The sequence below is a fragment of the Emys orbicularis genome, chromosome 3 (genome assembly GCF_028017835.1).
Source record: "Emys orbicularis isolate rEmyOrb1 chromosome 3, rEmyOrb1.hap1, whole genome shotgun sequence".
NCBI classification, from domain to species: Eukaryota; Metazoa; Chordata; order Testudines; family Emydidae; genus Emys; species Emys orbicularis.
In genome coordinates this window covers 215,298,668-215,311,062 of record NC_088685.1, presented here as the reverse complement: position 1 = coordinate 215,311,062, position 12,395 = coordinate 215,298,668, and the positions used below count along the sequence as shown (strand labels likewise).

General features: G+C 46.7%; 1 protein-coding gene across 1 annotated transcript in view; it reads right to left on the bottom strand.

Annotated features, from left to right (window-relative positions):
* Positions 1–8,837, bottom strand: part of BUB1 (BUB1 mitotic checkpoint serine/threonine kinase) — a 50,535-nt gene extending 41,698 nt beyond the window's left edge. The window contains exons 1-6 of the mRNA XM_065401698.1: positions 8,815–8,837; positions 8,208–8,267; positions 7,979–8,123; positions 5,486–5,682; positions 4,197–4,240; positions 1,732–1,835 (exon numbers count right to left, since the gene is read on the bottom strand). Of these exons, the coding sequence (XP_065257770.1) occupies positions 1,732–1,835; positions 4,197–4,240; positions 5,486–5,682; positions 7,979–8,123; positions 8,208–8,267; positions 8,815–8,837 (573 nt within the window). The remainder of the gene's footprint in view (positions 1–1,731; positions 1,836–4,196; positions 4,241–5,485; positions 5,683–7,978; positions 8,124–8,207; positions 8,268–8,814) is intronic.
* Positions 8,838–12,395: the final 3,558 nt, after the last annotated feature.

Below are 12,395 nucleotides of genomic sequence, written 5' to 3'. Positions count from 1 at the left end.
CAAAGCTTGCCAAGGACAAAATTAGGTTGGTCAAGACCAAAGGAACCTAACCAAGCTAGATAATATGGGCAGCATGATGGCAAATTAGATTCACTGTTGACAATACAAAGTAACAGACTAAGGTAGTAATTTTGACTACTGGGTTAGGTAGGTAGGTTGTAGATCAAATAGAACTCAGGAAAGACCTAGGCGTTTTTCAAATCCATGGATTTTAAGGGCATTAGGATCATCTTTCTAGTCTGACCTTCAAAGTCAGCCCATAGAATCTCATTTAGTGATCCCTACATCAAGCCCATTCCTAGTGATTAAGCTACAGCATCTTTTAGAAAGACCTCCAACCTTGATTTAAAGATTCCAAGTAGTGATGATGATTCCAGGTGATGGTGATCCACCACTTCTAAGGCCTTGTCTACACTAAAGGGAAAAGTCGATCTAAGCTACGCAATTTGAGTTACGTGAACAGCGTAACTCAAGTCGACGTAACTTAGATCTACTTACCACGGAGTCCACACTACGCAATGTCGACAGGAGACGCTCTCCCTTCAACTTCTGTACTCCAGATCGAGAAGAGTAAGGGGAGAGTGATCTGCGGTCGATTTAGCGGGCACTGATCGCCACACGTCAATCACCCGGTAAGTGTAGACAAGCCCTCATGACACCTTGTTTCTAGACAAGATGTGTCTAGTTTCAGTTTCTAGCCATTAGGTCTTATTATGCCTTTCTCTGCTAGATTAAAGAGCCTTCTGCTATCAGAAGTCTTCTTCCCACATAGGTACTTGTAGAACATAGTTGAGTCACCTCAACCATTTATTGGATAAATTAGATTTTACTTTACAAGAACTAGGGGTCACCAAATGAAATTAATAGGCAGCAGGTTTAAAACAAACAAAAGGAAGTATTTCTTCACACAACACAGGCAACCTGTGGAACTCTTTGCCAAAGGTGGTTGTGAAGGCAAAGACTATAACAGGGTTCAAAAAAGAACAAGATAAATTCATGGAGGATAGGTCCATCAATGGCTATTAGCCAGGAGGGGCAGGGATGGTGTCCCTAGCCTCTGTTTGCCAGAAGCTGGGAATGAGCAACGGGGGATGGATCACACGCTAATTGCCCTGTTCTGTTCATTCCCTCTGAGGCACCTGGTATTGGCCACTGTCAGAAGAAAGGATACTGGGCTTGATGGGCCTTTGGTCTGACCCAGTATTGCCATTCTTATGTACTTCTTTAATCTCACTGAATAGCAGGTTTTTGAGATCTTAAATCACTCTTGTAGCTATTTTCTTAACCCTGTCAGAAGTTTTCATATTTGAAAATCATGGAATTACTTTTATTTGATCTTTATACCAAGAATCAAAATTTATGTAGCTGTTGCAATTTATGTAACCTGCCCTACTACTGAAGTATACTAGCTAGATCACTCTTTGCGTCTAATATATGGAAATTTGTGGGTTAAAGGTGGCTAGGAATTGTGTCCTAATACTAGCTTGTCTGTACATTTATGTTAAGGCACTATTGCTCCCTATGTATCCTAAATACCATGTTTGTTGGAGGTGGCAGAGGGTGGTCTGTTTACTCAGATTTCACCATCTTGAATTTATCCTGTAGGCCTCTAAAATAGTTTGTGATCCAGACTTCAGGTGTTCAACTCTTATTCCCATGGCCAGTGCATGATCATGTTAATCACTAAGATGATCTTTTCTCAAGTCTTTGAGTTTAGAAGTTGAGAGATACCTGACTTTTGGAGAGACAGGCTGGGTCACCAGATTCTGAGACATCTTTTCTAGGAGCCATTTGATTTGGAGTCTGGAAATTGAGAAGTTGTTTTGAGGCAGCAACTAGAACAGACAACATAGATGATATTTTATATTTAAGGACATTACTAAGCTATAAAAAAAAGTCTTTGTTATCCATTAACAATAGCAAGAATCAAACCCCCAGTCTGAAACCTATAAACCTCTACAGAGGTCTCAGAAAAATACATTGACAATGTAGTTTCTACAACCTTAGATACTCAAGTGACTACAGTAACTCCTCACTTAACATTGTAGTTATTCCTGAAAAATGCGACTAAGTGAAACGATGTTAAGCGAATCCAATTTCCCCATAAGAATTAATGTAAATGGGGGGGTGGGGGGGTTAGGTTCCAGGGCAGCTTCCCCTACTCTGCAAGCACCAGGGGTGGGGGGGGGTGGGGGCTCAACCCTCAGCCTGCCCACTCCACCTCTTCCCCCAAGCCCTCACCCTTGACCTGCCTCTTCTCTTTCCCCCCCCGCCCTTTACTTTGCACACTGCGTCCTGGCTCCTCCCCTTATCTCCCCTCCCTTCTAAACGCCGCAAGCCAGCTGATTGCTGCATTCGGGAGGGAGGGGGAGCCTGTGCGCCGAGTCCTCGCTCCTCCCGCCTGCCTCCAAGACGTCACAAGCCAGAAGGTGGGGGGAGGAGGAGGAGGAGGAGGAAGGCACTGATCTGTGGGGTCTGCCGGCGGGTGGGAGGCGTGGGGGTGCATAGGGAGGCTGCCAGCTGTGGAGAAAGCAGGCACCCGAACAACGCAAGAGTGGAGCATTGCACAACTTTAAATGAGTATGTTCCCTAATTGATCAGCAACGCAACAACGAAACAACGTTGAGCAGGACGACTAAGTGAGGAGTTACTATACATGAATATTAAAAGAATCTCTGATTAAGGGTGCTAACTGGAAGCCATACTACTTCCAAAAAGCATAAGTTATAGCTTACTGTGCCCTCATTTTAGCAACAGTGATGTTGAGGACAATCTGATCTATCTATTCTGGCAAGCAACACATTTAACGACCACACTGAAGTTCTCTTGTTCTCCCAAAACCCACATGTCCACCTACTGAAAGTGTCCCCATGGTTTAATGTAAATATTTTCATATGCAATCAAGAGAAGGTTTTAGCCTATGGCTCTAGCCCAGGGTGGGTGGGGGGGGGGAGGGGGAGGGGGAAGGGCGCAAACTTTTTGGCCCAAGGGCCACATCTAGGTATGGAAATTGTATGGTGGGCAGCTCCCAGCAACAGCGGCATGTCCCCCCTCCGGCGCCTATGCGGAGGCCCGGCCAGGAGGCTCTGCGCGCTGCCCTATGCTCAGGTGCCGCCCCTACAGCTCCCATTGGCTGTGGTTCCCGGCCAATGGGAGCTGCGGGGGGGGCAGCGCTTGGGGTGGGGGCAGCATGAGGAACACCCTGGCTGCCCCTACGCGTAGGAGATTTTTCACAGTCCTGACCGACTTAGTGGGGGAGTGGGGACATGCCGCTGCTTCTGGGAGCCATGTGGAGTGGGGCAAGCCCCCAACCCTGCTCCCCAGCTGGAGCGGGGCAAGCCCCAGACCCCGCTTCCCAGCGGGAGCTCAAGGGCCGGATTAAAACATCTGGAGAGCTGGATGTGGCCCCTGGGCTGTAGTTTGCCCATCTGTGCTCTAGCCAGTTAGTGCTTTACTGCAGTAGGTCTTCACTGGAAGTGACTGGAAGCTTCTGAAGGCTGACCTTCTGTAAGGTTATTACAGCTGTAATATGTCATGTTTTATTTGAACAGAATCAATACAAATCAGTATTCCACATAAAGCATTAGTAACTGAAGAGTTCCTGCCAGTGGAAGCCTCAGGCTTGGTCTACACTACATACTTACTTCAGCATAACTAAGTCGGTCAGGACTGTGAAAAATCCACACTGCATGAGTGACAGTTATACCGACCATAACCCACCCATGTAGACAACACTAGGTCAGGGGGAGAGCTTCTCTCACCGACATAGCTACCGCCTCTTGCGGAGGTGGTTATTAAGCCAATGGGAGAGCTCTCTCTCTTTGTCTGGTGAAGACACTCTAGCAGCGCAGCTGCATTGGTGCAGCTGCGCCATTGTAAATTTGAAGTATAGCCCTGCTCTCAGATGAGTTGATACTAAGGAAGCCTGCAGTAATTCCCCGCCACACACTTTTTTTTTGGAGGGGGGGGGAAGGGAGCAAAACTCCCTAAGATTATGAAACAATTAGGGGAGGAAGAAGCAGAAGCCACAAACACGGCTACACATCTTATGCAGGTATCTTATAAGGGAAATAAGCCTTAGAGTTCCAAAAAGCTGAATCTATCTTGGGGTTTACCCAAACCTACATTAAAAACACTATGGCAAGATATTCCATTTAAGTGAGTGTAGTTCATGGATAGTTCAGCATTAGCCTCACCTTGCGTCAACGGATGACTTCGAGGAATACGACTCTGGAACAGTCTAAATTGAAGAGAGATGAAAGTTAGTTAAGGTTGACTTTTAATCGACCAATAGACCAAAAAAATCAAAGATTAAGGGCCAAATTCACCACTGGCATACGTGCACGCCACACCTTTGATTTCACAAGAGGTATCTCTGCTTATAGTAGTGATGAATTAGGCCCTTCAAAGCAAGATCATGGTAAAGGAAAAGCTGGACTGTAACAGCATGATAATTCAAGTATCACTAGATTAGCCAATTGTTGAGTCTCCATTATAACTGAAGTGTCCCACAGAGTACTTCCAAAGCTTGTTAATTGAAGTGGACCAGGCTATTTTGTTCTTTAAAATGGACCTATGCAGTAAAAATGACACCATACAGGGCAGACCAGTAGATCAGCCACATGCCAACAATAAGAGAAACAAAAACCTTGACAAGTTATATTGGAACTGGAAAACATTCAAAGAAGTGCAACAAAAATTATTAGGTGTACGGAACAGCTTCCATTTGAGGAGAGATTAATAAGACTGGGACTGTTCAGCTTGGAAAAGAGATGACTAAGGGGGGATATGATTGAGATCTATAAAATCATGACTGGGGTGGAGAAGTGTTATGAGAAGGCATAAATAACACAAGAACTAGGGGTCACCAAATGAAATGAATAGGCAGCAGGTGTAAAACAAACAAAAGGAAGTATTTCTTTACACAATGCACAGTCAACCTGTGGAACTCTTTGCCAGAGGATGTTGTGAAGGCCAAGACTATAACAGGGTTCAAAAAAGAACAAAATAAATTCATGGAGGATAGGTCCATCAATGGAGTCCCTAGCCTCTGTTTGCCAGAAGCTGGGAATGAGCAACAGGGAATGGATCACTTGATGATTACCTGTTCATTCCCTCTGGGGCACCTGGCATTGGGCACTATCGGAAGACAGGATACTGGACTAGATGGACCTTTGGTCTGAACCAGTATGGCCGTTCTTATGTTCTTAAGTTCCTGACCCCTTGTATCTTCAAAAATAAGACACTGCAGTCCAACTCTCTTCAGTGTCAGTAGAAAAAGGTAACCCACAAGTCTAGACATATTGAACAGTGAGGAAGTGTTGATGTTTAGCTTATGTGAACCTTTTTACAGGAAATTCAGTTGTCTTTACCCTGCTGGAAGATGTATATTTAGGCAGGTTCAGTATTTCACTGAATACCACATTTTGAACAGTTCCTATTTGCAAGATGTGTGTGCCAAGAAAGAGCAAATAATAAAAATTACCTGTATTGTTCTTGCAGATTTTCCATTGGTTCTGCCTGGTTATGAATACCCTTTTGAAGAACAGCACCAGCATGCTGTATATTCCCTTCAGTTTCAAGCTGTTGAGCCCAAGCAATGTACAAAGCAGATGTCCTGGTACCAACTCCTTGGCTGTAGATATAGTCAAAAAATTGACTAGGAGCACTGATGAATTCTGCCTACAGAACATAACATACATACCCATTGGCACATTAAAAGACCAAAAAAAAAAAAAAAAAAAAAAAGCGCATCACTTTTTCTGTCTATAAATTCAACCTTCCCCATTACAAAACTGTTTGTTTCTTATGTCTATGGCATACCTAGAAATCCCATACATTACACATGAAAGACTATCCTTTTTTCTAGTAGCACAATTGAACCACTTTTCTGATACAGAGGAAAACTTTGAGGAAGGAGGAAGTAAGCCAGGCTGCCCAGAAGCCCAGCTCTCAAGCACTTGGTGGGTAGAAAGGGTATTTCTCCAATCATATTAACGGAACAAAACTGAAAAGCCCTCTCAAGCTTCATTAAGACAGACTAACATTTGAAGTTGTTAGTTGTGTGGACTCCTCCCCCCCGATGGCCTTTGTCTACACTAGGATTTAAAAATGCGATGTTAGTGCGACATTAAGAACAGCTCAAGGGCACAGGGCAAGAGGCACCCTGATATCTAGCAGTGAGTTTCAGCTGGCCTGACTAGCCCAGTGTACCCCAACTCACTATTATAATCTATATCTGAGATGTTACTCCTGAGGAATTGTGTGCCAAAAAATTAAAACTTCTGCACACAATGTGTTAAAATTCTGTATATTTTATTTGTGAGTAAAGATGTGTCATGTAATAGCTCATTGGAAAGCATATGGCTCACTGTTATTAATATTGTGTACGGTAGGTGCAAGCAACTGATGCAAAGCTATGGACATAACTGAAGTGTATTTTCTAGTCAAACAGGAGTTATCCCTCCCTAAACAAAGGGATCAGGGTTTATCCACCAGGCAGTTTGAAAGTACTTTGGAAGTAAGTCAACAAGAACGCATTTACATGTTAGCTTTGTTTATCTGATAAGTATGGGAAGAAGAGAAAGTGTGTCTACACTCCAGCAGGGAAGAGAAACTTTACCTGAGCTATAAGGGAGGTGGGGGTGGGGTGGGGGGTGTCTGACCCTCAGATAATAAGCAACTGAATAACCTGATTGCATACAATATTAGTGTATCATGTAAGGTCTTTTACGAATGCCTGTAACATTGGTTATTAATGCATACATTGTACAATGACATTAATACTCATTGATATTCCGCGCACCAAACACAAGAAGGAACAATTCCCACCCAGACAGGATTGTGGGTAGCTAGCTATTTACTGGTCTCCTATGTAAATTAAGCATGGTGGAATCAAAATAATGGAAGCTCAATTTACATACAGGGGGATGGGAAGCCCACAGAAAAGGAAGAACAGCTTGAGTTCAGCTTCCTCATGCACACAGCAAGCCGCGTACAGAGGAGGGGTTCCTGCCTTCTAAAGCAAGGTCATCAAACTTTGGGAGATAAGCAAGGACAGAGAGCCATTTTAGGCATCCATCACTGGACAAATGCAGGAGGGAAGTGCTTTGCAAGCTGAGAAAGATGGGTCCTTGAACCCAACCATGGGGACAGTTGGAGTCTCTAGGACTGGACTATAGAGTAAGGGAAAGAGAGCACCTAAGATCTTTCACTTGGGGAGACATGGGAAGCCAACCCTTTGTTATTCTGGGAAGAGGTCCTGGTCAAAAGTACGGTTAGCCATTTTGAGTCATCTTGTGGGAAGCACGTGATAAGGATTTTATTTTGAACCAAGATAGTAGCTTGTTAAGTCTTAGCTATTAGAAAGCATATTTTGTTTTACTTGTAATCCTATCTTTATTTCCTTGAACTCACTTAACTCATGCTCTTTGTTTTGTTTAATAAGAAGCGGGCAGCATTTTCTCCTGCAAATGTAAACAAACTTATTTGTCTTAGCGATTGGCTGAACAAGAAGTAGGACTGAGTGGACTTGTAGGCTCTGAAGTGGTTTTGGTTTTGAGTGCAGTTATGCAACAACGAAAATCTACATTTGTAAGTTGCACTTTCATGACAGAGACTGTACTACAGTCTTTGTATGAGGTGAATTGAAAAATACTATTTCTTTTGTTTATCATTTTCATAGTGCAAATATTTGTAATAAAAGATAATATATACTTTGATTTGAATTACAACACAGAATATCTATCTCTCTCTCAACATGGAGAAATATCCAAAATATATAATACATTTAAGTTGGTATTCTATTGTTTAACAGTGCGATTAAAACAGAGATTTATTATTTTTTTAATTCCAATTAATTTTGAGTTAATTACGTGAGTTAACTGCAATTAATCAACAGCCTTAATTCAAATTATTTATGACACTGGTAAATTCCCCACATATTTTCACTTCTTAGTACATATCTAAGTGTACCTACTAGTTTAATGCAGTACTTAACGAATCTCGGATCCTGGTGGTACCTCTCCTCACTGATAAACACTTTCACAAGCTGCTCTAATGAAGCGGACAAGCATTCCTGTCCGCCTTGAAGCGGGAAAGCACTTTCCACCCATTGCAGGTATCTGGAACAAGAGGAACATGTCACTGATGTGGCACCTGCAGTGTTTTAGGATTCACGCTATTAGGAAAGCAATGCAAATGCCAACCTGTCCCAGGGATCGAGGGGGTCGTCTCCTTGATAGCTCTGTATCTGGGCTTCAAACATCCTGCAACATGCACAAAAGTTAGGCACAGAGCAGCAACTAAGGAGAGGGGCAGGGGAAAACCCAGGGGTCAGGCACCAACAACACAGAGTTGTGACAGCCCCTCTCCCCCAGGCAGCCGGCCCCCCTCCCACGGGCAGCCGGTCCCCCTCCCCCACAGCCCCCCACCTCCCAGCAGCCGGTCCCCCTCCCCCTCAGCCCCTCCCCCCCGGGCAGCCGGTCCCCCTCCCCCGGGCAGCCCCCCACCTCCCAGCAGCCGGCCCCCCTCCCCCTCAGCCCCTCCCCCCCGGGCAGCCGGTCCCCCTCCCCCGGGCAGCCCCCCACCTCCCAGCAGCCGGCCCCCCTCCCCCTCAGCCCCTCCCCCCCGGGCAGCCGGCCCCCAGGCAGCCTGCCCGCCCTTCTCCTCCTCAGAGGACCCCCAGCAGCCTCCCCGGGCGGGCCCGCTCCCTCCCATCGCTGGGGCCGAGTCCGGCGGGCAGCAGCTCCGCTCCAGCCCCTCCCGGGAGATCCGGCCCCCCCACAGCCGGGCGCGCCCCCGCCAGCCCCTCACCGCGCGCGAGCCGCCAGCTCCATGGCCGCACAGGACAGTCAGCGAGAGCCAACTCCGTGCTCAACGGCCCGGGCCGGACTTTTCAAATCCCCCGCGCAGGCGCAGTGCCGCCCACGGCGCCTTCGGATTGGCTGGGCTCCTCCAGCCGGGCAGCCAATCCCAGGGAGCGCTGGTGGCCGCGGAAAGGGGGCGGGGTTAGTGCTCCCATTGCCCAGCACACAGCGGGAGACGGGCCTCTGAGCGCGCCGGGCGGTGCGCGAGCGCGCGCGGGCCCCGCCTCTTGGCAACCAGGCCCCGCCCCCCCGGTCTAGTACCTGCCCTCCCCCAGGGCCCAGTCCCGCCCCCTCCAGCCTAGCACCTGCCCAGTGCCCAGTCCCACTCCCCCCCCCAGGGCCCAGTCCCGCCCCTTCCAGCCTAGCACCTGCCCAGTGCCCAGTTCCGGCCCCCCCCCCCAGGGCCCAGTCCCGCCCCCTCCAGCCTAGCACCTGCCCAGTGCCCAGTCCCACCCCCCCCCCCAGGGCCCAGTCCCGCCCCTTCCAGCCTAGCACCTGCCCAGTCCTGGCACCCCCCTCCCCCAGGGCCCAGTCCTGCCCCTTCCAGCCTAGCATAACTGACCCCTCCTCACAGGGTGGCTGCATGCCTGGGCTCGCCCCCAGAAGCTGGGCACCAGACAGCAGCACGTGGCACAGTGGGCTACCAACCCCGGGTGCGCCCCACTTTGCATTGACACCAGCATGCCTAGTGGCTCCAGGCAGCGCCAACGCAAGCAGCCAGCCATGCACACCCCCAAGCAGTATACAAGCTCCAGCAGCTGTATGCCAATGTAAGTTGCACTGTTCTTGGAGTCAGGTTTCAGAGTGGTAGCGGTGTTAGTCTGTATTAGCAGAAAGAAGGAGGAGTCCTTGTGGCACCTCAGAGACTAACAAATTTATTTGAGCATAAGCTTTCGTGGGCTAAAACCCACTTCATCGGATGCATGCAGTGGAAAATACAGTAGGAAGATATATATACACAGAGAACATGAAAAAATGGTTGCAATACTCCAACAAAAAAACTTCAAAAACAGACTCCAACCAGAAACTGCAGAATTGGAATTAATTTGTAAACTGGACACCATTAAATTAGGCTTGAATAAAGACTGGGAGCGGATGGGTCATTACACAAAGTAAAAACTATTTTCCCATGCTAATTTTTTTCCCCTACTGTTACTCACACCTTCTTGTCAACTGTTGGAAATGGGCCATCCTGATTATCACTACAAAGGTTTTTTCCCCCGCTGATAATAGCCCACCTTAATTGATTACTCTTGTTATAGTTGGTATGGCAACACCCATTGTTTCATGTTCTCTGTGTATATATATATATATATATATATATATCTTCCTACTGTATTTTCCACTATATGCATCCGATGAAGTGGGCTGTAGCCCACGAAAGCTTATGCTCAAATAAATGTGTTAGTCTCTAAGGTGCCACAAGTACTCCTCATTCTTTTTGTTCTTGTAGTGTGGACATGGCCTAAGCTGCCTGACTGCAGGTGCCCATTTGTCGACAGCTGTGTAGAAATAAGTGCCTCACTCCAGCCAGGATTTAAACACCCATACATCATGCAGAAAGGGGCAGGGCTTAGCACACATGCCTTTTTGTTCCCATCTCCCATTGGCTAGTTTAGGCTGCTCCCTATCTAGGGCCTGGCTTTTGTGGCACCCATTCTTAGACACCTATCTTTCCCCATTCATTGTATAGGGAACCTGGGTCCTCCCGGAGCTCAGCTTTGTGGATCACAGTGTTGTTCCTGTGTAAGCTCAAAAGCTTGTCTGTTTCACAAACAGAAGTTGGACCAGTAACTGATATTACCTCACCCACCCTGTCTCTAATATCACGGGACCAACACAACTACAACAGACACTGCATACAGTATTGTTCCTGTGATTTTCTAGATGCATAAAAGTTAGATCCTGCAATATTCAGCACTGCAACACCTAAATCATTTGTGAATCTGGGCCCATGTCCACTAAATGCAGGGAAACTCAAAAGGATTGCTTTCTTTTTAAGTGATTATTGCATTCTAGAAGAGACATAAATGTATGGCACAGGAAGGAAAATGAATAGTGAAAGATACACCTAACCAGTGTATGACTTTGAAATATTAAGAGAAGTTGCTTAAAAGAGGGAGAATTCCAATTAATAGTCCAGGTAAATAAGAAACTACTAATAAATTAATAAAATACAAAAAGCTTCTGCTTCTAAGGATCAACATTTGCTATATACTACTGCCACCTACTGGATATTGACAGAGGTAGCAAAGAATCTGAGATCCCATTGGCAAGCATCTAAGGATATGTTTTTTCACACCTCTGAGCAAGAAAGTTGCAGCGCTGTAAAGTGCCAGTGTAGACAAGCCCTAAATGTCGCCTTCCAATGATCCTTGAAAACAGTGTATGATGCCTGAAGTCATCACTGAGATCTCAGAGTTTGCTGAGCATGTGATGGAAGCTGTAGAATCTAGAAGAGCTGTCAGACTCTTGGACAGCTCACCCTTACTCCAAGGTTATCAGGGCTGAAAAGAAGTGGTGAGATTTCATCTCAAGGATTGTTTTTCTCTTTGTTCTCTACAATCACTAACAGAAAGTTACCTAGTGAGACTTCAAGGAACCATATTTTCAATTAAATAATGCTATAAGCATGTGATGGGGGAACTCACCTCTTGAGCACCTCCTGCTGCTACTTGCAGTACTGCAGGCCCCCCTAGTGAGACTTCAAGGAACCATATTTTCAATTAAATAATGCTATAAGCATGTGATGGGGGAACTCACCTCTTGAGCACCTCCTGCTGCTACTTGCAGTACTGCAGGCCCTTTCCCACTCCTGGCATCCCATAGGGTGTCAACTTCACTTGGTGGGTTTTCCATAGCTTGGCCCTTCAGCCAGGTCACACTCAAAACAAACCCCTTCCAAAGTAACAAAAATCCCACCAAACTGTTTATCTGCCCTCATCAGTCTACAGCCCCAGCTCTGGGTCTTTTAAATTCAGCCCTTCGCTTAGGCTTCCAAACGGGCCTTGTCACCTTCTCAGGGTTTACACCACTTTGCAGGTGGGGGAACCTGGACCTGCCCACTGCTCCAGGTTCCAACCCAGGGACCCTATAGACAGCAGTCACATACTGCTCACATCAGTTCATTACTGGTACTTCCCTGGGCCTCTTCCCACCTGGCCCCTTTATCTTCACCCCTTAGCTCAGGGTTACAGTTCTCAGATCCTCTCTCCTCCAGCTTAAGTAATTGCAGCCAGAGCCAAACTCTGGCTTGAGCTCCTGTGAGGGAGGGAGGAACCCAGTCCCAGCAAGGGATGGCCCTGCAGCTCCTTTTAGCTAAGACTGCTGGGCTCTGATTGGCTGCTTCCACAAGGCCTCTCTAGGCAGTCCTGGAGGAGGGTATAGTAGGACTGCAGGGCCTTTAGCAGGAGGCCAGGAAGGCGACTGGTACACCCATCACAGCATGTTTCTCTTCTGTAAGGCCATGTAAGTCCAAGTGCATTGATGTAAGAGAGCCTCAAACAATAACTTTAAGCAATTGCTTTT